This window comes from Gadus macrocephalus, chromosome 13, assembly GCF_031168955.1.
Source record: "Gadus macrocephalus chromosome 13, ASM3116895v1".
Classification (NCBI taxonomy): domain Eukaryota; kingdom Metazoa; phylum Chordata; class Actinopteri; order Gadiformes; family Gadidae; genus Gadus; species Gadus macrocephalus.
The window spans coordinates 12,073,745-12,099,279 of NC_082394.1; the positions used below are offsets into that span (position 1 = coordinate 12,073,745).

General features: G+C 40.4%; 2 protein-coding genes across 3 annotated transcripts; one reads left to right on the plus strand and one right to left on the minus strand.

Annotated features, from left to right (window-relative positions):
• Window positions 1-3,677: 3,677 nt before the first annotated feature.
• LOC132470572 (elastase-1-like) lies at window positions 3,678-7,668 on the plus strand. The gene is made up of 8 exons (XM_060069291.1): window positions 3,678-3,812; window positions 4,465-4,565; window positions 5,304-5,404; window positions 5,639-5,764; window positions 6,168-6,304; window positions 6,597-6,739; window positions 7,158-7,307; window positions 7,591-7,668. The coding sequence occupies exons 1-8, from the start codon at window positions 3,773-3,775 to the stop codon at window positions 7,600-7,602; spliced, it is 810 nt and encodes a 269-aa protein (XP_059925274.1). The 5' UTR covers window positions 3,678-3,772; the 3' UTR covers window positions 7,603-7,668.
• Window positions 7,669-13,183: 5,515 nt separating this feature from the next.
• Window positions 13,184-24,751, minus strand: gls2b (glutaminase 2b (liver, mitochondrial)). 2 transcript variants are annotated; one of them, XM_060069289.1, is made up of 18 exons: window positions 24,393-24,751; window positions 22,711-22,810; window positions 22,064-22,188; window positions 20,349-20,478; window positions 20,110-20,189; window positions 19,699-19,862; window positions 19,455-19,513; window positions 18,710-18,742; window positions 18,196-18,254; window positions 17,979-18,045; window positions 17,477-17,527; window positions 17,175-17,351; window positions 16,663-16,794; window positions 15,474-15,566; window positions 15,326-15,387; window positions 14,856-14,932; window positions 14,644-14,707; window positions 13,184-14,546 (listed from the first exon to the last, which is right to left on the minus strand). In XM_060069289.1, the coding sequence occupies exons 1-18, from the start codon at window positions 24,578-24,580 to the stop codon at window positions 14,396-14,398; spliced, it is 1,812 nt and encodes a 603-aa protein (XP_059925272.1). In that variant the 5' UTR covers window positions 24,581-24,751; the 3' UTR covers window positions 13,184-14,395. The 2 variants fall into 2 exon arrangements, with proteins under 2 accessions (XP_059925272.1, XP_059925273.1); XM_060069290.1 differs by lacking the exons at window positions 22,711-22,810; window positions 24,393-24,751 and having other exon boundaries at window positions 19,699-19,822; window positions 22,039-22,175.
• Window positions 24,752-25,535: the final 784 nt, after the last annotated feature.

Here is a 25,535-nt window from a genome sequence, read left to right on the forward strand (position 1 = left end):
GTACTTACGTGACACAAACCAGCACCGCAAACGTTCTCTCCCGCTTGAGATGACGTCTTTCTTTATAGGTTCATGGGTCTGATTCGCCGATTTCCCATGCTGATATCCCCGAAGATTCTCGGGCATCTTCGACAATTTGGCTATAGATTGTCTCATTACACGCTAAATAATATAATTATAGCCTAATTATATATATAGCCTATACATATATATAGGCTATATATATATAATTAGGCAATATATATATACATATAGCATTTGTGGTTTTGGCATAAACATAACTAGGGTGCACTGTACTATCTGCGCACACCCTTTCTGAAGCCTCTCTCGCTCTCTCGCTCTCTCTCTCTGTCCCTCCCTCTCTCTCTTTCTCTCTCTCTCGTACCGTTTTGTGGAGCACGTTAATTGTCTTAGAACACTCCCATTCAGAATGCATTGGTTTAGATTTCGTTCTGTGTAACACGCAAAAACTCGGACTATCGTGCTCTGGAACACGCTTCAATAGATTAACGTTCGTGCGCAGGAGCACGCAATCACGTGATACCGGGTTGCACAATTACCTTGTTTTTCTGTGTTTATGTACAGTACAGTTGTGTATTTTTGGTTAATTTTTGTTATAATTTACTGAACTGTAAAGTACTGTACTGCAATGTACAGTATTGAGTATTAGGTTTTTTGGTTGTTGTGAAAACGTGCCTTCTGTGGAACTGAATAACAACAGTGAATATGGATGATGAGTTGTTGTGAGTTGTGTGTTGAGTTTGGACACAATGAGCCAATTTTTTTGCAAAATGTGTTCAAGCAATTGAAAAAAACGGTAACACAGAAAAAAGTTCCGGATCAAAACAGGCTGATGGAAACAAACATTATCCCAGACAACAACAAACCTGGGCTGCTCAGCTCCGTCCTGTTGAGCTGCATCATGAAGTGCATCTAGAAATGTGATGATATGTTGGGTATTGTAGGGACCTATTTTTGCATGATGGTGCAGTTACCCTCGAAGGCCAATGGTGGCACACAATGAGATATTTCCCCCACGTTGCTCCGGGAAGTGCAAAATTGCCCTTTTTGTAGCTGGCTGATAGATGTTCAGTTTTGTAAGTAAGTGTTTTCAGGTGTGTATCTAAGTATTTTCAATTGCCCAATGTGTTTTGTATTTTGAATAGATGTGTTTTCCCAATGGTACCTGAGATTTCATTTTTGAACTAAGTGTCTTATGTATGCAATAGTTTGTTGTTTGCACGAGCAAGTGTGCTGCAGAAAGGCACAAGTGTGTCGCAGAATTGCAACTAAAATGCAAAGCAGCACTTTTGTTTAATGTATGGTAACATGTGTTTAATGTATAGTAACAAAAACTTCAAGTTGTGTTACTTTGGTCTAAGCATGCGTCTATAGTGTTCAAGCAATGGGCTAAAACCTTCAGCCTTAGGCCTTAATTCACCTCAGGTAATAGAAAAAGGACAAATAATGATGTCGCTATGGGAAGTCAGTGGCACACTGAAGATATGCTGCTATATATTCTTGTGCCTCTTCTTCCGTTTCAAGGTACAAGCCTCGCGGTTTTTATGACCCTCCTGCTTTCAGCATTTCTGTATCATTATTTCATAATCAATGAATAAATGAAGGCATTCCGTTCCTCCAGCGCATGGTAATGTTTCCCAAAAATGGCTTTAACATGATCAGCATCAACTATTGCATTGAGAACATCTAGGTCAGTATTTTCCATTATCATTTATCTCCTTATATGCATCCTTAATTAAGAATCTAAATCGAAAAAGGTGCATACCCCGTCCCACCTGTTCCCTGCAGAATATATCAATTTGATATGCTACTGGTTCTATGCCTGCACATCATTTGTTCCCTGCTGTTTTCAGTGTCTGAGCAGGGGGGTGTAGAGGCATAGCAGAGGGAGGACACACATTCAACCTACCTAACGGCCAAAATCTCCATCAATACATTGGATTGAAAGTGAAATAACAGTGGATCGTGTGAGTGTGTGTGCGTATATGTGTGAGTTTGTGAAAGAAATAGGCAAATGTTTTGCCTATTTCAAATAGATTTTCAATGGCATTTCTGTCCTAAATGATTGCATATGTCTAAGCTCTTAAAATGCTTCAGAAAAATGTAAATTAAATTGCATGTATTGAGTAAACTAAACCAACTTCAATGTATCCTGCACAGTGTCGAAAATGTGTCCAACATCAAAAATGTCCTACCTTATTTACTTTCTGGGCCATCTTTGGCCTTGAGCCCTGAGTACACCACTAGTAAGCCTAATTTCAGACTTGTAGTACATAATGTACACACCCACACACATGCACACCAACCCACACACACACACACACACACATGCACACACACACACACACACACACAAACACAGACACCAGTTACATACACGCACACACACACCCACGCACCCATACATACACACCAATACACACACGCACGCACGCACGCACGCACCGCACGCACGCACGCACGCACGCACGCACGCACGCACGCACGCACGCACGCACGCACGCACGCACGCACGCACGCACGCACGCACGCACGCACACACACACACACACACACACACACACACACAAACAAACACACAAACCCAACAAATTCCATAATCCTATATATATATTCCATAATCCTATCACCTTCCCCCCTCACACCTCTCATGATGTGCTCTCCAGCTTGGGGCGGTCTGTCCTCTCTGATAACTGTAGTTTGTCTCCAGCCAGTTGTGGACTGTTGGATGTACTCTTGAACTGAGAGCTACAGAGTTCATGCCAGGACCATAAGCTTCTGGTCTAAACACGGAAGCCTGGCCATGTTACTTACCATGCTGTGAGTGTATGTATATTTGAGTCGTGTTTGTGCAGATTCCGCAAAATAATGCTAATGCAAATTGTCAAAACACCATTTTCCATTTTCTGTTATGAAGCACAAAAGTCAAAATCCCTGACTAAAAAAATCCTTAATCTTGGAGAATGTCATACAATATTACAATAACAATAATAGTAGGAGATGGAAGCCAGTGTAGTTGTATTTTATTGTTGTATTTTCATTGTATTGTTAAGCAGCTTGTATTGCAATTTTGCACGAAAGGCACTATATAAATAAAGTTTGATATGATTTGATAGTTTAGATTGTAATGGATGATCTGATAGAGGATAATTTACAGTACAGATGTTCACATGGTGCCAGTATATAATAGACACAGCACAATTAATCAGTTATTTTATTTCCGATTAAAGAGGCACTCGTAATACATTATGCAGCAGTAAAGAAGTTTGTGGAGTAATGGTCTCTGCAGGATATTAAGCACAGTATTAACCTGAAACAAATGGAAACAAGAACGGCTGCAACGGCTGAGTCAGCACACGGCGATAATCGGTGGGAGAGAAACAGGTGGACACTGTCTGCTGGTTAGCGATTTATGTATACCCACTATGTGTGTGTTTGTGTTTGTGTGTGTGTGTGTGTGTGTGTACATGTGTGCGGGTTTGAGGCTGTGTCGGTGAGTGTGTGTTTATAGGTGTGTGTATGCCTGTGTCTTCGCATGTGTATCAGTGGAGGTGTGTGTGTGTGTGTGTGTGTGTGTGTGTGTGTGTGTGTGTGTGTGTGTGTGTGTGTGTGTGTGTGTGTGTGTGTGTGTGTGTGTGTGTGTGTGTGTGTGTGTGTGTGCGTGTGTGTGTAGTATTTTAAGTACCCCATGGTGTATAAAAGGGCCCTGAGAGGACGCTGGACAGTCACATAAGTCCAATAGACTGCAGACATGCTCAGGTTCCTGCTTTTGACGTCCCTCGCAGCTCTGGGTAAGTAGCTCCAACCCTGCTTCACCATGTGTTCGTTCATTCCACCAACCATTCACAATGCGTGAAATACATAGAATATTCAACTGCTGCCTATAATACATGGTTTTGATTAATCAATTCCTTGACTGATTGAATGGCAAGAAAATCTTGCATTGAGTGTTTCACCCCTAAGGACAATTAGAGTAAAATATGATACAGATTGCAGACAACTAATTAACTAATTGTATGGTTCACACTACGGGCTGCTTAAAGTTACAGAGTGGTGAAGGAAACGCTGACAAACAGCCAGGCAAACTCTACACATGAGCCAAGAGCCTCGTTCCATTTGCTCCATTTCCAGACAATTGATTTACAGGACTTTGATGAACAAAAAATCGGAGATAATCACAATCTGACAAATTTCTCTGGTATATTTAGATCGATTTTCTATTTAGAATGAATGTATTCCATTGATGGCAAATTTACCATTTACCATATAATTGACCATTGCCTTATTTTATATTCCTCCTTTATCCTAAAAGTTTTCCTTTTGCTGCCTTCCTAGAGACTTGCTGAAATTTGCCTAATGCAAATCTTATATCAATTAATGATGAGACAAAGACATTAGCATACGACGTGGCAGCCCAGACTGCTAACTATCTCCATCTCCCAGTGCTGGCTGAGCTGGAGCCCCAGCCCAGGTACCTGGAGGACAGTGTGGAGGGCCGTGTCGTGGGCGGTGAGGTGGCTAGGGCTCATTCCTGGCCCTGGCAGGTAGGCTATGCTATATGCTTTCATATTTACACTTTGCAGTTGTATGGAGACAAACAAAAACCTTGTTATTTCTACCTTATTTTTAGATGTCGCTAACTGCAGTCGACATTCTCTTGCAACCTTCCACCATGTAGGGTGTGTGTGTGTGTGTGTGTGTGTGTGTGTGTGTGTGTGTGTGTGTGTGTGTGTGTGTGTATGTGTATGTGTGTATGTGTGTGGGAAAAAATGTCGGTTCTTCAGCTCAACCCTGAGGCAACTTTTCAAAGGAAAGAACTTGTTTTGGCTGCCTAGTCTGCATTCAGTCAACGCACTTATATCCTCAGTTATTCCTAAATACATTTTAAACCTTGCTCTTCTTATTATTCCTAAATCTCTCTTAAACAGATCTCAGGGTTGCATAAAACATGTAGCCTATATTACCTACCTCAAGCCAAATAACATGACATTTTCCTGTGAATGAGTTATGCACGTAACCCAGTTGGCAACAGCTGCTTTTGCTATTTATGAAATACTTTCCATTGACTCAAAATACAAAGGTAGAATCTTTGCAAATGTCCTCCTATCTATTCATGGCAAAATTAGTAATGGATGTTTTAACGGAAATACCTGTGCACCCGTCAGCATAAACTGCCTGTTATTAATAATCCGATTTTAAGATTTATAACTGTTTGTGTTTTAATCCTAATGCGATGTGTTGGCGTTTTCTTCTTTGTTGGTGTGTTTGTGTGGCTGTTTAAGATCTCCCTCCAGTACAAGTCTGGAAGCTCCTTCCACCACACCTGTGGAGGTACCCTGATCAGGAAGGGATGGGTCATGACTGCCGCCCACTGTGTGGACAGGTGAGAGTGAAACACAAGCAGACAGCAGCAGATGACCCAGCAGGGCACGCGCACGCACACCCATACAGTAACATAATATACAGGACTGTTTGACCCAACACTCGCCAGTTACATACACGCACACACACACACACGCACACACACATAAACCTACTCTCCCAAAAATTAACCCTGACCTGCAGTACGAGTTACATCCAATAACCTATAACCAACATGTTTTGTCCTTTTACAAAGTTCCCGTACATGGCGCGTGGTGCTGGGGGACCACAACATCAACGTGCATGAGGGCAGCGAGCAGTACATGAGTGTCAGCCGGGTCCACATCCACCCCAACTGGAACTCTAACAGCGTCGCCGGAGGGTGGGTCCGCTCTGCAGTTTGAGGACATGCATGGGAATGTGCAATTACTTCCTGAGATAAAGAAGTCACAATGACAAAGAGAGCGACCTTGTTTTTAGGAATTTATATATTTTCCAATTTCGAATGATTTTTAAAGGCCACAGACTTTCCAGTCTCAGTTTGACTAACTAAAGCATATACTGTATTTAAGGCTGAACAACACGAGTAACAACACTCCACTGTCACAGTGGATGAATAACACAGGTTATTTTAACTGCTATATTTATTGGTTGAAGGAGGTGTTGTCAACATCACTAAGGTGCTATGCACACGTTTTATTTTTGTGTCAGACTTTTGAGATCTCAGCACACACACAGAGTTACATGTAAAACAAATGTTTCATACTTATCTGCCTAATTTTTAGCTGGGACATCGCCCTTCTGCGTCTGACCTCTGACGCTGTTCTGAACAACAACGTCCAGCTGGGCTCTCTGCCCCCTACTGGCCAGATTCTGCCTAACAGAAACCCCTGCTACATCACCGGATGGGGACGCACCAAGAGTGAGTCGCAACACACACACACACACACACACACACACACACACACACACACACACACACACACACACACACACACACACACACACACACACACACACACACACACACACACACACACACACACTCACTCAACCATTGAAAGATTAAGCAATCTCCTTTAATCTTCAAATACCCCACAATTATTAAAAACTAATTTAGACAAAACTGTTCTTCCTATACCTTCCCCACTCATGCCTCCTCTTCTAATAAACCACTTATCCCCACACCATCATTCCCCTGTGTGTCCCGCCAGCCGGAGGCCAGCTTTCCGCCGAGCTGAAGCAGGCAACCCTGCCCTCTGTCGACCACAGGACGTGCACCAGCTCCTCATGGTGGGGCAGCACCGTCAAGGAGTCCATGGTCTGCGCTGGAGGTGCCAGCGAGTCTGGTTGCCAGGTGAATAGGCGCCGATATTCCGCCCCCAACTTTGTCCATCCTTCAAAGGCAACGGACATACCATTGAGTCAATGGTACAAGGATTGATGATGGCGATGAACACGTCATTTTGAGGGGAAACCCAGGTTGGGGTGCATGAGGATATTAAGCGTTGGCCATCATCAGTGGAGGCACCACACATCGACCAGGGTGGTGCTCTGGTCACACATGAACCCCTGATGTTAATGTAGGGACCACAGCTGTGGAGATGTATTATTAATTAAGTCATCAGATGATCAGGAACTCGGTGATCCACAATTTTCCACATTCTGTCCATTGATGCTAGCTTGGTCGATTTGCAGCGTGTTTGGGCGTGCGAGTGTGAGACTGGAGTCATTGCTCATGGGTATGTTGGGGGTTCTGTGTTCTGTGTTTCCAGGGTGACTCTGGTGGACCTCTGAACTGCAGCGTTGGGGGCCGCTGGGTGGTCCACGGTGTGACCAGCTTTGTGTCTTCTGCTGGATGCAACGCCATCAGGAAGCCCACCGTCTTCACCCGCGTCTCCTCCTATATCGGTTGGATGAATGGGGTCAGTATCGGGAGATTTTATATGCATGCATTATTTCATCTCATGGGCTTGATTCATAGCACATTTTAAGCACATTTTATTTTTTCCATAAATAATTGGTGTTATTTTGTTAATAAAATAATGTAATTTAAAGAATACACACTGATTATATACGTTACTCGATTCATACTCATGCACTATGTACTAATATGTCGTTTTTGGGTGAGCAATTGGTGTGCTTCCTTTATATTATATTTTTATATAATATGTATATATTAACCATAAATGTTCTGCCCATTTGCAGATCATGGGTTAAAGCTCAAGAGGACCTCCATGCATTCTGTGAAAATTCATCCTTATGTGAATAAACTGTATAATTCAACTCCCTTTTTTTTGTATCATTCTTATTATCATTATTTCACTGCTATGTATGATTTTGGCTCTGATTATAAGCATACATTAGTACATGTCATTTTGGGGGAAAGAAATGGTATGAGACATAAGGGCACGATGTTGGAAGTAAACATTTGAGTTACAATTAAAAAATACTACCTATTCTATATGTTGGACAAAGCAAAACTTCCTTTTAATCAAGAGCTTTAACATAGACCTATTACACAAATCTTACAAAGAAGTGGATTCACTTTGGAGTACATACGCAGCTTTGGGGAAGCTGTATGTGCTGACTGTGTCACCACAATCAATTACTTCAATACTATCATTCATCAAATGATTAAGATGAAAAATATGCACAAATCAAAACCCCAGTATGGGAAGACAAGCATATAGAGCCAACGTTTCAGACCAGCTAAAGCCTGCAGTCAAGCAATCACTAACGACAGCTCTGGAGAGCATGGCTCTCTTGCAGGGCTGCGACGCTTTATAACCCTCTGAGATTGTCGGGTTGAGCAAGGTCAGAGACGATGTGTGTCATGAGGAAATTACTCTGAAGGATCCTAGCAACAGATTCTTACTCTCACTGTGTCATATCTTCCACGTGTAAGCCCAAAAAAATGTAAGTGAATGATGATCTTAAGGCAAAGAAATTTGTTAGAATGGCTTTAGGAATCAGAAGGAATCAGTAGTTGACATTTATTCAATTGATCTGTTTTTACCATTGAGTGTGTCTATTATGTTTTCTTAAGTATTCAGAGGTTGACAATTTTTAATGGGGTTACCGGCATGGGACCGGCTGTTATTTTAGGGAGCCACAGTGGAGTGGTTGGGCGGGGGAGGGGTTCCTGTGGAGATAAGTAGGAGTGACCTTTTTGGCCCAAGGGCACAGCCAGTGCCACTTTACTGTGACTACCGTATAATATACAGATTTCTATGCTAATGTTTCCTTTCGGGTATGAACAACACAGTGACTAACCATCAACGCATGGCTTTTTTCTGTATCAGGACGATTCGCCTGTAGTCTCCTCCTGCACTGTGCTGTCCCAATTATTTAAAAAGAAAAGAGCTGCATTGTCTATTATTTACAATTTATCGATCAAATAGGCTCCAGGATGGTGTTGCATATCAATAAAGGTGTTAATTTGTGGGGAGAACATGACATGGAATGTCCTTTGCTTAATGCGTGTTCTCTAGGGCTATATAATAGAACTAAGGCGTCGAGCAATAGGCTATAAAAGGAGTATAATTGCCCTTAAACGCCCGTTGTTTTAAGCTTTCAAAAGATCAGATTGTGTTAATTTTCGCTTGCACTCTGATTCAAGTGTGCTAGATACCCTGGTTGATTCGTGTGGTGCCTTCTTCCATTTTCTCCACATGGAAAACACCAAACTCTATCGCTCTGTTGTTCTCACAACATGATTCCGTCAGAAAGCTTTAAAGTAAAAGACCAAACCGTATAAAGAGAGAAAAATTATCCATTCCCAGGTTTGAAAATGTGTGAATATAAATGAACTCCTAGTTTTGCTCATGGTCCCGCTCCCATCTCTTTATAATGTAATTTCCGTGGGAAACCAAATGGCAAAAAAGTAAGATTGGCAGTGAGGAATAAAACACTGACCTTTGATTCTGTTTTAAGATGATTTCTGCTAGAGCATTGATGATGGCTTTATCTTTTTAACAGCTACTGATGGTGCTCAACTGAGCTATGAATGTTTTGAAGCATTGCTCACAACTTCCTCAAATGTCAATCCAAAACAAAGTCCAATGAAGGTTTTTTTTGTTATCACTATGTCGACAGACAAGTCTCGATGCCAGACTTCAGCATTTAAAAGATAAATGACCTGACCACTGCTGGGCCACGATGTGCACTACAATAAGTCACCTCAGGACACTGGACTTGACCATAATGAAGTTAACTGTGATGGGCTTTCTAAAGACGCCACGGTCCAATAAGGCTTTATCACAGAGCCTTTATCTTATGGTGTTAATTATGGGCACTGCGGGCCTACAGACCCATCATTAACCAAATTAGCTCCAACTGTTTGCATCCCATATGGTTACACCTCTGTGATAAAGGCCTATCACTACTTTTCACATTTAGTTGGTCAAAGTGTGCATTATATTAAACAGGGATGATACATTTGCATACATTTGAATTGTTGTTTTTTCCTATGCCCATGCCCACGTGAATGTAGGGGCTATCATGTTTTTTAATAAGTCTTCCGTAAATATTTAATATAAAAAGAAGACCTGAATATTAAAAAATTATGGGAACATCAGGACCTGAAAAGCTAGCATAATCATAACTGCTTTAGTCTGCCACCTGCACTATATTCTACACAACAAAACAATCCTGCTGTGAATGTTTTTTCTCCACAAACATGCTCTTAAAATTTAAATACGGATTCAAGGGTGACGAACATGCTTCACAGTGAAATGAATGACAACACAGACAGACATGGTGTGTTGTCCTGCTCTCCCATAGAGATTGAACCCACATGCTTGTGGAGGAGGGGATGGTACAGAGATGACACCCCCCCCCCTCATCACCCAGCACTTTGGATTGGAGAAGTTGAACTACGGCTGCCACCTCCTAAACCATTGAGAGGAGATTCATGGCAATCCTTCAAACTCACACACATGCACGCACACACATACTCACACACACGCACATGCAGAGAACTTACCGACTGAAAATATGAATTTCCATCAGGGTCATTAAGAGTCTGGTCCTTAGTGGCCAGTCTTGTTGGAGTGACCTCTTTGTTGCAGTTTGAGTAATAGAGGTCAGAGATTCAATAATTAAATATATTTCTGAAGCCATTGGTTTATATTTTTATGACCTGCAGACTTGCATTTGTGCATATCTCTCTGCAGCTGGTATACCAAGGCTAAGAAGAGACTGATGCCACCTCCATCTCACCAAAGTTGTGTGTGTCTTAGTTTAGATTTGTGGTATTTCTTTTCATGCATCATTCGTGCATTATCCTTGAATATATGCTATTTTGTGTATTTAAGGTCTTGGAAGCTCAGGTGTAAGCAGAAAATGATGATGTTGCGCCCATGAACAATACACAATGAACAAATTATTAAATGTTTTACTCAGTTGTGTCAACACTTTGTGTGAAACTACAAATTGGACACAAATCCAGCATGGCCAGCAACAACACATCAACTAACTCTACTGCTGCTGGGTCCAGTCTTCTTAGGTGGTGCCTGGGATTGTAATTGGAGTCGTCTATAGTGTTAACTCCATTAAAGAGTGCATCAATGTGTTGATGGTGCTCCAGAAAACCCCAGATATATTTCCTCTGTTCTATTTTACACTCATGTTCATGCTTTTTTATATTGAATTTATGTGAAAAGACTGCTTGCACATTGTACTGTTTGGATTTGCCTTTCCTATCTATTCATCCACCCCCTATTATATAAGTTAGCATGCAATGCACCTTTCCTGAGAAGCAACATCCACCCCCCCTACCTTTGTTTTATGAAAAATGTAATGCTGGCTTGTTATTGGAGAAGGCTTATAAAGCGAAAAGGAGATTTACACCTCCCACAATAATTCCCTGCTGTAAATACGTTCAGACCCCACTCAGGCACTTTCCTTTCCCTCTCACGTCGGCTTGTAATTAAGTCTGCTGGGATGGGAGGATCACACAGTAGATAAGACATGCTGGAAGGTTTCTCCTTCTACCAGCTGAAAGCAGCTATCCCTGATCACCAGAAATGCTATTTTTATGTGTTCTTGCCCGTTTTGAATGCCTCCTTTTGACATCAAGCCCATTGTCAAGACAACCACAATACACATGTGAACACAGACAAATGTATTTGTAAGTGTTGGGGGGGAGAGAGGGTCTGTATTTCAGCTGCAGCCTGCCGAAATTCATACAAATGAGCACTGGCACATGAAACCCAAGCTCCAAAAAATCAAAGACAGACTCACAGATTCCTTCAAACTGTGATCAATGTGAGCCCAGGGGATCAGCCGAAGCTTGGGCTCTCTTTGCTTTAGCATCGAGACCTCAGTCTCAACATCCACATTCACTCAGACCCACCAGCAACGGGCTCACCTGAAGCCTCTGTGTCCGAAATCCTGTTTTCTATCCACATGATCCCCAAGTCGACACCTCTGCTCAAAGTAAGCATCCACCTCCACAGTTGTAATATGACTGAGGGCCTTCCCTCGCTTTCCTTGTTCCACCGTTGTGTCACTAATGGGTTTAGTAATCCCGATAACCTCCATGACAATATGCTGTAGGGTTTCAAGTTCCACTGTTACTTATGTGATGATGTGTTACCTTAGTATTTTTATATTATCTACATTATTTCATTTTTTTGGATTATGTATGACACTGTAAAAATGTTTTTAGGGCGTGGTGCGTATGGTATGGATGATATGCCCCGCCTGTACGATACGTAAAGCGTTCATTGGCATAGGCATAACTTTACTACAGCCACTACGCCATAGGCCTACTGGCTGCTGATCACTCCGTGGTGATACCAAGCATTTATAAATGTTTCAAATGTCTCTGAACCCACATTGTGCTGCTTGAATTATTCATTTACTGAGTATTACACGGTTGCACGTTGATTTGATATATGTGAGAATTAGGAGACTAATTACCCACGATAATGGCAGTTAATCTGAATGAAACGCAACACTCCAGCCCCAGACAACACTTTCTCCCAATCTATCCCTGCAGAATACAATTAAAAGGTCACTGCATTTCTAATATTACTACGGCAGAAGGTAATTGTTCTGTTTTTTAATCATGGGAAAAACTCCACTTGCAGGTCTAATCACGATCCATTTTTACAATTTGTTATGTTGGTTAATAGAATTGCGCAGATAGAGGCTAATAAAAATGTTCAACTCTGAATTAGAAGAGAAATAGAATGGATGACAAACTGTGAGGTGAATTAGCAAACACAATAGTATTTTTGTCTGACTGTTGTTTTGCTCTACTGGTATTAACCAGCTCTAATTGTATAGATCCTTGCGGCCTGCTGTACCATATATTATAGCGAAGCTTAGTCCAATTACATTTCCAGTTTAGTTTGTAGACAGAAATACGTAAGTACGTGTGCATTCGATCTCAAATCCTTTTTTTTAATTTAAATTGCAGTCATAAATATCATTCATACAAAATATATGGAACTTCAGAGTTAAAAACATTATTAAAATTAACATTCCTTATTTCCATTGAGGAAAGTTATCTTGTGGCCTGGAGCAAGGCCCCTACTGCCTGCCTACCCAGAGCTGTTGCAGTGTGTTTCCCCTCTTGGGGATTGGTTCTGCTTGCTTGTAGTGTGATGAGCCCGAGAGGTGAGGAATAATTGTATAATGGTTCCATAGCGCCATCTAATGGACACTACCGGAGTTGTCTCACTAACCGGATTTCAAAGTGATCAAATTATATCATATTGCCCAATCCATTCTAGCAAGGTGATAATAAGGTAAGCTCTGAACTGCAGGTAAAATGTTCAACCATCTGCCCCTTAGATGCAACAATGAATGGATTGTGTTTTTATCTGAGTGGAAAGGATACATCACATTCTATAGAATGAAAGGTAGCTAAAGGTACAATCTTCATTTGGATTAAAACATTCACGTGGCAAATGGCCACATTTCTACTTGAAAACATAACGTATTTAACAGATTGTATAAAGACGCTCCATCATGCAGCAACACCCACTAAAAAGAAAATGTACCAAGGAACGTAGAGTCAAACTTATTTCATACTACGTATAATAAAGTTCAATACTGGCATCATATTTTCTCTTCTCCCTTATGTGTTGAACACAAGGCAGGACTGACCCGTCTACAATCTGCATTGTTTTACAAAAATACAAAATATTTAAAGCTCAACTTCTGATCCCAAAAATACAGAATCAGAATACAGAAACTTCTTACGGTAGTCAAATAGAGGAACCTTGAAAAGTTCAAAATAGTGGAATTGCTCTTGTTGAATTGGAGGCTACTGTGCTCCACAGGCCCTGGTAAGGCAATTCTCCATAACAGTATAATAAACAAATGCTTACTAATTACAATTGCATATTTACAATGAATAGAACCCCTCTTGTTTCCCTTACAGCCTCTCTTAAATATGAGTTCAAGTAGGTTAATCTCTATAAATAAAGGAAAGAATTTATACCTTTAACGGGTTGACTAGAATACAATTATAAATTGTTGTAATTATTTTGGGATGTCTGTTGTGCATTTCCCAGTGGTAAAGAACACAAATCTGGTTATGTTGCTTGTGCGCTTCACAAATACAATCGCTCTCTGTATAAAATGAGCTGCATAATTGCACAGTGCATAGTATGTAGCAGTGGTACACTGAGGTAATGTTTTGTGCTTTGTCCTCAACATGATTGCAGTCAAATAAAACTACCTCTTGACCGTGCATAAAGCATGGTCACACACACACACACACACACCCAAGCAAACACACACACACACACGCAAGCAAGCAAGCAAGCAAGCAAGCAAGCAAGCAAGCAAGCAAGCAAGCAAACACACACACACACACACACACACACACACACACACACACACACACACACACACACACACACACACACACACACACACACACACACACACACACACACACACCTGCTATAATGAACCATTATGTTTCACAGAGAAGAGATCAGACAACTGCTCTACTGGCTGTATTTGGATCAGATTTCCCCTGAAAAATGGATCAAAGGATGCCCTCCACGCTCTCCAATTTGGGGGGACCATCAGGGGCCGGCAGTTTGTTTTGGCTGCAGACCTTTTGGTACTCTTTAAGCAACTCCACCACACTGTCATGTCCAAACTGCAGGGCGTCGTCCACAGGCTGGTTAGCCCACCTACGTAAAACATACGTGAGGAAGGATCTTTGCAAATAGCCAATATCAACAGTTTATAGCAAAGTTCAATGTCTTGGAGCAAATATCAAAATCGTACCTGTCCTTTACAAATGGATTCACTTCACAGGTCTCAGTGAGGAACTTCACAACATCGAGGTGTCCTGAAAGCAAACACAACATAAAGGAACCAAACAAAACCAAAATAAATGAATATAATAAGTTATGAGAAAGTATAAAACATTTTTTTTATTTCCACTGTATCGCATTATGCAGACATCAGGTATTGGTCTTGTGCACCAGTCATCTCACCCTCTGCAGCGGCAACATGCAACGCTGTCCTGCAATCATAGTCCTTCAGATCCATGTCCATCGATGAGAGTGCAAATCTGGACCACATGGAGGTTAGAAGTGAGTCTATTGGTTGGATTTGAACCGGGTTGACTAGGATGGGTATTTCGAAAGGACTGTTGCTTTTCCTTCATAATATATAAAAAGCCTTCTCATTTTGGCAGTGGTGCTTGCCTCGATGCAATCCAATCTGATATTTAATTAGCCGCACATTGCCTGTACTATTGATTTTGAAAACAAAGCTTAAATTTAGATAAAAAAGGCCTTCCAGCTGGAACCTGCACCTCATTCTTACTTAATTTAATCAATTGAATGCTTTTTGGTTGAAGTTTACCCTGGCATGGATAGCGAAAATCCCACATTGTAAGTCTAGCCAGAACACATCATTTCATAGACTAATATCCAAGTCAAACTGATTTAAGATGTGGTACCTTCTCAGGGCTGACACATCCCCACTGTAGGCTGCAAACATCAAGTTGAACACAGCCTTGTTCTACAAGCACAGAAAGAGACACATTGTTTATGACTGATCATAGCAGCGTAAATTAGTCACTCAGACAGAGCTGAAGTGAAGTTTACCCTGTCATCCCCACTGGGCCTGCGAGGATCCTGCTTCTTCACAAAGTGTCTCAGGTTATCATAGTTGTGGAAGTTAAAGTATGACACCAGCTCCTGGGGAAAGCAGAAAACAAGAAAAGTTGAGTCACAGGAACAAATCATATTTTAAGAATACCAATTTTTCAAATTGGCTAAACGTGCACACTTTGCAAGTTTGGTATTTTGGCTGCATTCAGGGTTATTTTGTTTGATTGATTGGTAGCTACTTCTCTGAGAAAGCTGCACAATATTCATTGTATAATCGTTTATAACAGAACCCTTGGGAGAAATTATGCTTATTTTTCATTATTGCGAGCCAAGGTTTCACTTATTCAGTGTCAATCATTCGGTTATGTGAGCGTGTAGCAAAGTTTCTCCTTGCATTTCAGCTAAATAATTGCATCTATGTATAATGGAGCTCCACCTCCAGACACTATGAAGTGTAAAGTGTGGCTTATTACTCACTATTAATGTTGATTGGCACATGATTGCAATCATTGCACATTGCAAATATCCAAACCAACATAAACATGCTCTGGGGATGGATCTGCTGTGGTGAATACAGAACAGCTGCAGACAGAATTCCCATTCTTAGTTTGTACAGCTTGCTTGACCATTATTTTGCGATGTGTCGGTTAGGGCGAACATTGGGGAAATATGGAATCATTCCATATACATTGCCTCAATTCACACAAAATGTCTGACATTTTTGCATAAATATAGATCTATGAATGTTCATGTTAAAACAAGGCTTTAACATAAGAACGATTACATCTTAGAAGGTGCTTTAAAAGTATTAAGAATACAACATGAGCACTTGGTTGTATAAATACATGTAACTAAACCAAAGTAATGTCTAATAAATGTATCAACACCATGATAGACTAGAATAGATTATCAACACCAGGAAAGATTTGATTATCCAACTCCAAAGATTACATTGTCAACGCCACGATAGATTAGATTAGATATCAACACCATGATAGACTAGAACACATTATCAATATCATGATAAATTAGATGATCTATAACTGGAAGATGCGATTCGATTATTTTTACCATGATAGATTTGATTATCCAAACAATTATAAATTAGATTTTCAACTCCATTATAGATGAAATGATCCACACCATCAAATGCCAGTGCTATGCAGGTGAATCCAGTGCCTACCTGACAGAAGTGGATTCCGCGTACACTGTTTCCTACTCTGTCCAGTGGGGGAGACCAACACATCACACCCATGACGTTGGGGACGACCAGCAGCACAGCCCCTGACACGCCGGACTTGGCAGGTAAACCAACCTGGGGGGTTGGTGGGTGCATTATTAGATTAGATATTAGTCATTTGTTCTGCAACCATGATGTTGTTCAGTGGAAAACCAGTAGACATTTGAAGATTCAAGTCTCTCTTTTTAGTTTAAGTTCTGTCTGAGAACCCCACTGTCCTCAAACAGATATTAAATATGTTTTGAGGTTTGAAATGTATTATGGCTGATTCAAAAGTTCTGATATAAATATGCAGAATAATAATGGGAATGAACAACATGTTTCAAAGAGCCTTTACTTTGAATTTCCTAATGGAATACTGATCAAACATACAGTATTGTTTTTAGAAAGGTTAAAATATTAAAATATTTGCTATTCAGCACAAGGCCAACTTTACAGCAGTCAACACAACTTACATGAAAGGCCATCTGTCCAGAAAAGTCATACATCCCACAGGAGTACATGAGACTCAAGGTGTTGCGGACTGCCTCAGCACTCAGAACACGCTCCCCTGTGATTGGACAGATCCCTCCATTAGCCAGAGTGGCCCCCATGATACTTCCTGATTCACAGGTCACCTCAATGGAACAAAGCTAAAAGACAAGGATGTATTGGTCATGATGATTAGATTGTGTTTTTTTTTTTCATTATTATTATTATTATTATTAAATATCTAATTAAATGTTCTTTCTCAATATCACATTTTATTTTCATTTACCTGGAAGTAGAAGTCTAGAGCATCGATCATGTCTGCTCCTTCAGGAAAGCACTGTGGATACATTATGCATGCGATCATTTAACAATGATGGAGTATTTCATTAAATGAAGTGCGCTAGCATAGCACATTAACTACAAAACTGAATGTCAAGATTTGCAAGATTATATCTGAGGTGAGGTTCTATTGAAATGGCTCTTCTACCAAATTAACACTACCTTTTTAAATGTGTTACTCAAATAAATCACTTATCCTTGTTATCATAGAACATATTTGTATGTAGATATGAGTTGTAATGTAGGTTTCTGAGCGACCATCTTATCAACAGAGCAGCATCTTACTTTTAAACTGTTCATCTGAAAAACAAATACTTTAAACTGAAGCAATAAACACAAGAGGTTTATGTGTTATAAGTAATAGATTTGAACTCCCTGCCTTGTAAATCTAGGCTTATGATGCATTTTACATAGCTGCACTATCTAGCAAACTGTTCTGTATCACACACCTTCTTTTCTTTCATGTAGTATCCAATAGCAAAATTTCTGTCGCCTGTCTCTTTTTCTGACTGGAACCTGAGACAGAGAAGCAATAAATAGGGTCAACATCGATGCATTAATAATGGAGCAGGTTAGCAAAGAGGCCAGAACACTGTACTCTATGACTCTATTACAGTCCCAGTATTTACACCAGGGATTTGATTTAGTAGAGAGAGGGATACACACGTGGCGTTGCTGAATCCCACATAGGTGTTGCCCGCCATCTTCTTCACAAACTCCATCACCTATAAAAACAATTATGACGATAGTAAATATCATACATCCCTGTTTTCACTATTTAAGTTTCCTTAAAGTGTGAGGGAACATGCTTTGAGAGTTTCAGCTATAGCAGATGTGTTATCCTCATGGCCTCCGGCAATTTAGTGTGTATGATTGCTATAATAAGAAAAGTTGTGGCAGTAGTACAAACAATGGCAGTATCCTAAAGCCTAGCACTCTCAGACAAGGACATCAAAATCAACCGCTGCACAGATTCACAAATTGGACGTCAGAGATTTTACGATTTTATACCTGTTCTCCCTGGATTGCAGTCATATTTTAGTAACAGGCACGTATCACTATGTTGGGAATCATACAAGACATATAACCACGTAAAAACCAAACCAAAAAACATTGGTTTTATTACCCCTTTAAATGACCATTGCATCAGGAACTATTCTTGAGATCCTTATATACTTACATAGTCAAACTTCTCTGCTTTGTTTGAACCAGGCTACGGGAACAGAATGAGAGTGACATATTACAAAAAGACTAAAACATAAAATGTCACATGAATCACAGGGTAGAGCTGTTATCTGGGATAACTTCAACAGCTAATTTTACAATGATGGCACACTTTTCCTTCTGATCAATGACCCAAGCGGGTAGAGTTATCACCATCATTTGAGAGAACAAGGTGACAGAATGAGGGTTCAGCACTGGTGCTCATACGAACACTTTAGGCATCTACGTTCCAATCTCCCAAATAGACACAGACACAACGAAATATGGGAACTGAGGGTTGAATAATCTCCCAATGTGCTCATATAATATGGCTGAGGTGAGTCAAAGGGGTTAATGTCGCTCTAGGTGAGATGAGAGTTGTAAAGAGAGAGAAAGAGCAAAGAAAAAGCAGGAGAGAGTATGATTTATAAAATAAACCATCCAAACCCCCCCCCCCCCCCCCCCCCCTTTCTATGTGTCACAGCAGGTGCATTCACAGTGCAGTGGACCGACAATAATGCTCTGAGTGCTGATGGGATTGAAAGGCAAGATGGATCCCCCGTACCGATCAGGGCAGAGATGCCGTGATTGATCAGAACATTTGAGCTAGTCTGATTTGTGAGAATACATCTGGTTCAAATGCACTGAAGTGACCTGTAAATATGTAAGTGTAGGAATCCCCAGGTCTATTATTTACATTTTGAGTGCATGACTGTTTTTACCTTGATAAGAGAGCTGATCAGGATGGCTCCTGAATTAACCATAGGGTTGTGTGGTTTGTCTGGGAAAAATAATACAGATACAAATCAACTTTTAATTAGAAAAACTCAGAACCGCAACTTTAATTATTTTGTTTGTATTAGATAAATATGTAAATATTGCAGAGCAAAACCTCCAAACTAGATTTGAGCATGATTGATTAATAACAAGACGTCATCACAAACAGTTCCTTAAAGTGCGTCTGACCTTCTTCATCGAGTGACAGCTGATTGAACTTCAGTCCGCTGGGCTCCATTCCCACGTAGCGGTGCACCTTCTCTGTCCCCGCCTCATGCACCGCGATGGCGTACTCCAGAGGCTTCACGCATGACTGCAAACAAAATGGCAGCTTGGTGTCTCCCACAGAGTGTCTGAACGAGAACAACAAGTCATTTTAATTAACACAAAGCGGGAACAATGTAAATAATGTTCCGACTTATGTCTGACAATATGTGATTTGTAGAATGGAAAATATCTTTACACACTAATGGGTAAGTATTCCAAAAATACCAGGTAACGCATCCGAGAAGATGCAGTAAGACAAAATCAACAAAATGATTTGCTGTTTGTTTTACAATGTATTGAGTACTCAACTATTGAGTGTCTTGTTTTTCTTACCTCTGACCATCCACTGTACACAAAGACACTCCCCACAGGTCTGGGCTGAACTTTGCTAGGTGGGGGATGTAGTCTGCTACCTGGGACCAGGAGACACAATAATAACCAGCGATTACTTATATAATTGTTATAAGGAATCAAAAGCTTCATTGATGAAAAACCATGACACATAATCTATGTGAAATATGCAACCATTTATTCAAATTATTTACAAAAAGCCATTTAAAATATTTTTTTACATTCCCATCTCTTTGCTTCTCCACAGTTTTGTAGATTTCATTGATCTTTTTTGCAAAAGCATCAAACTCAGGAATGATGAATTTTTTCCTGAAGGCTTGGATCAAAAGGAGGAGGTTTCCTTCAACACATCTGAAATGAAATGATAATCTTGTCAAACACATTTAAACAGTTATGCAAAGGTTATGATTACGATTAGAAAAAAATGATTATAGGCCTCCCTAAATACACGAAAGACTGTGGTCAATTGGATCACGGCCCTGCTACCAGTATATCATGTTCGTCAGTGATCTCTGCTTGTGTTTCATTCCTCTCTATTTCTATGTAGCAGAAGTGCTGTTCTGTCTTGTCTGTCTATATGTTGCAGTGCAAGGTAGGGAGAGAGTAAGGTGGTGACCCTGATAGGCTGTCTTTTCCCTGGTCCTATGTTTGTCATGCCCTATAGCCAGGACATGAGCCACCCAAACAACGAGGATACCAATTTAAGGTTATTTTGTTGTTATATTTCAAATGGCACCAATAAATCATGACTCCTAGCGGGCAGAAAAGGGCGGCTGCTGAAATGAAATAATATAGAAAAAATAAATAATTCTCAAGCATATTGCAAAATGTCAGAACTTGCGCTTCAATAACAACGTTATCAAACCTGTACAGGCAGACCTGTAGACACCATGGCTTGACGCTTTTATAGCTAGTGACAAGACACTTCAAATAGCATATAATTAGAATTTCCTTCTAGCCTTCCAATTCCTGACTTTGTCAAAGTGTGTCCACACAAAGTAGGGCAGAGGTCAGAGGTTGAGAACAGAGCACCTTCTCACTAGGGAATGTGTGAGTGACAGCACCTGCTGGAAATCTATCTGAGCCAGGGAAAGAGAGGCCCTCACAGGCCCCATAAACCAACAGCCCTGTGTGTGTATTTGTGTCTGGGTTAGGGACGGGCGTGTGTGTGTGTGTGTGTGTGTGTGTGTGTGTGTGTGCGTGCATGTTTGCGTAGGGAAAGATAGTGAGTAATAGAGTGGATGGGAGGGGTGAAGAGCACCGATAGGGATAGTCCTTCATCATCATGGAATATTAGGAGCCCCATCTAAAAATAGCAGTCTTGTCATCGCTGCTAGTGGAGTTGAAGAAGTATTAGAGTACAGATGAGTGGTGATAGCGATCAGGTTTCACAGCCACTGTATGAGCTTTGATTCAAGGGATTATTTTTACTCACAATTTGCAAAACCATAGACCTGGTTCAACCATACTCTCTATCCCCAGATCGATTATTTATTATAATTAGGCAACAATATTGTGGCCAATATGGGAACGTCTGTTTAAATTACCTTTATATTTAGAAACAGGAGAGTTGATGTTCCTGGCCTGCAAACTGACAATCAGTAGATAGGGCTATGTGGGCAGCATGTATCATGATCTTTTTAATTTAGTATAAATATAGTATATATACTATAATATATGATGAGAAACGTACTATTTTGTTGATAGATCTTTATAGCAAATCAATTGACCTTCTGTATTTGTAATATAAATGAAGCTCTTAAAACAATGGAGGATATACAGTCCTTTGTAATTGTAAAATCTTTCTTTACATTCAGTTATTCAACTTTAAAGTTTCAACTTCTGTAGGATAAGTTTGTTCAGAACATAGTTAAAAAATATTTGACCAATTTGACAATAACCGCAACTAACCAATCGCAATGCCCCACTCTCTCACTTATGGAACAGGTCTCGGTCCATCATCACTTCCCCTCCAACCGAATCCTGCTCTGCTTTTTCAAGCTTCTCCATGCTGCACTTCAGTCGAGGGTCAGATGGGTGAAGACCAGTTTTCCTTAGGGCCTGCATTCAGAGTTAAATTAATACAGTTGTTTTAATGAAATCAAAATCATCTCATAAATCAGTATCTTGAAGCTGTTATTGTTGGAGCTCTGTAGAGATTCTAGTTAATAAATACTCCACCAGTGGAAGTAATGCTCAGGTTCTGAATTCTCTGCAATGCTCACGTTCCATACTCACACTAAGCTTGCTAATTTCTCTAATTGATTTCTCTCATTAATTAACCCTCATAGAGTGTTTGTTTTTTTGTTACACAGGAGGTGCTGCTGGGTCTGGTGGACCCATTGCATTTTAGGCCTTTTAATTCAACATAATCTAACTTTTTTTTAAATACTCACCAAATGGTTACTTCAACCCAATTGCAAGTAATATAAACAACACATATGTTAAATTTGTTCCCTTTGCCTTTGTTAAACAGATCTCTCTCCAGCCGGGGGAGATGGGTGGAAAACCAGAGAAGGAGGTGGTAAAATAAATATCTGTTATTTTAGAGGTTTTGGCTATATCTGCAGACTGAATACTTACTGAGGTGAAATAGGAGATGGGCACCTTCTCCCGCCCATCTGTAATGGTGTAGAACAGCATGTCTTCCACTCGGGAATAAAGGGATTTTTTGCGTATACACCTATTAAACATAGTGACAACATTGTAATTACCTAATGTGTGTTATGAGTGTTAACAAAAATAATCCTAAATGTCACCTGTTCATTATTTGAACTTAAAAAATATTGATTTAATTATTAAATGATTTTGTGCGTTAAGTCAAAGGATGGGTTTGTATGAAAGTTCTGGGGGATTGCAGTAAATGTTTTTTTACCATCACGGTCTGAGAACATCCTAGTCATCTTAATTAGCATAGTTGAGATGTGTGCAAACATGTTATTCACTGAACAAGTCCTGCTAGTTTGGGACTTTAAGTCTGGCGTCTGGTCCTCCTTGACTCTTGGGCATGGCCCTGAAAGCATCATTCAGACAAAAAATGTGCAGGATGATTTATTCTTTGCTCCACTTTCTACCAAAGGTTACAGCTGCTCCAGTGGTGCAGTATTCTCTAGTCTAGCTGCACAGTTAACTGAAACGCATCAACACACAGCTCCTCAACGGTTAATCTGCTGTCCACACACCAAGAAACAACAATCAGACAGGATTTACCAACTGTGGCAGCAATGGTGATGTGGGGACGAGCATCATACACAAGCACACACACACACACACACACACACACACACACACACACACACACACACACACACACACACACACACACACACACACACACACACACACACACACACACACACACACACACACACACACACACACACACACACACACCAGTAGAAAACAAGGGTAGCATCTGTGATGAAGCTGGTTGTAACAGCAATGCCAAGGCGGATATCTTCAGGGATAAGCCCAAACAATGTAGATGATTGCCACACCACCATTTGCTTAACTGTTTCATCAACCATGAGTATCAGATCATTAGCATTCCTCCTACGGCCACACTGAACGCGCATCTACGCGCCTAAACCAAGGGTTCCCCATGCAAAAAATGCCGATTTTCTAAGCCTCTAACGCGCGTAACGCGTTCAGTGTGGCCGTACCAAATCAGCAATACCGCAAGAGTGGAAGGATCGAGCATTATTAGGCCTACCAACTAAAAAGGTCTCCATTATGATATCAGCCTTCTGTACCGTCATTTCCTAATGCAGAACCTGCAGAACATGACCCAGAGTCAGCAATGACACAGCTATCAACTGTCTAGAAACCAAAGATGCCTAAATTAGTACAGCCTGTACAGAGTAGACCGGCCAGACAGAATATATAATAATCAGCCGAGGGTGCCTATCCAATAGGCCTAGAGCCCACAGAGAAACCTTCTGGAAGTGACGGAAGTCTGGAAGTCATTTTAATTCGCTGGAAACCCTTAAATACATTATATTATATATAATAATATCAACCCATTTTAATCCAAAATTGTTAATGTGTATATTATTCATATTTAAATGAAAGACATGGTCATTGGGAGGACAATATAGTAGGGTATGCCCTTTTACACCTCATTTAAATGTTCCATATGTTGCACTCAGATACAATATAACGCAATACAAAGGAAAAGCGTGCTCCACATTTAACAGGGCTTCCTTAGCCAACACTTAATGTGGATGAATGAGGAAAACATGCCGTTTCAAGTCTTCATAACTTACATATTTACATGGTCCGTGTAAAAAGAGTTTCGCTGGTACAAGTGCGACGCCTTTGTGCTTCGACATATTGCGGGGAGAACAACAGTGTGGAGACCCGCTACTGCGTCCCTCAAAACACGCTTCTTTAAATCTTTGACAACAAACTCCACGACTTTGCTTGACATGCGTATCTCTTTCAACGAGTGCATGGTTAAACAACACTAGACTATAGCTCCACAACAGAGTAAGCTGACGGTGGACTATCTGATGCCTCACTTATGTCGGGCCCCTCTCCAGCTTTTCTGGATAAGTCACATAAGCGAGGTAAACGGCGTGCGACTGCCTTGGAAAACAAAATGTAAAGTTGTCCGGTGTCCTTTAAAATGTTGGCAGCTGTCCAGGAATTTGACATTCCCATGTGTTGCCAGAATGACAGGATGCAATGCCCAATCAGAAGACAAGTTATTTATGGCTGACAAACAAAAGTACATCACAAAGAATAGGTTATTGTTGCACTCGATATGTTGATGTGTACTTTCATCATTGAAGCAGGTCTGCCCTTTTGATTGATAGACGATCGGTTATCTATCTGGAATAGAATCCTTCAATAAAACCACAGCTCATCTGGCTGATTCATATATAACAAGAAGCTTAAAAACGAGGTAGGCCGATTATATTAGCCTAATTAGAATAGAAAGTCAATGTAGATGTAGTTTATTTTATAATAAGGTAGATTTTAAGAAATATATAAACTATTCATAGTATGATAACTATGATTAAAGTAATACGTTTCAAATGTAGGGTCATTTTCTTGCTTGGGTTGAAAACATTGCCTATGAAATAGTCCACCATGATGTGTGACTCGATAGCACAACCTTGTGAAATGTCCATTAAATGAGTCGGCACAATAAATGATGCGTCACCTTCCCAATTAGAACAGTTGAAACATAGTTATACTGCCTACGATTGGCCTAATAACGACTATACTTTGAATCAATTAATCCATAATTGTATAAATACTTTTTGATACTATACAGTGCTTCCCTTATTGTTTATTTTGTAAGGCCTGTGATCAGAGGATTAGTTCAACATGTACAATTCCAACAGGCCATAAGTTCTATACTTATAAACATGTTTTTTGTGTCACATTTCGTGATAAAATTT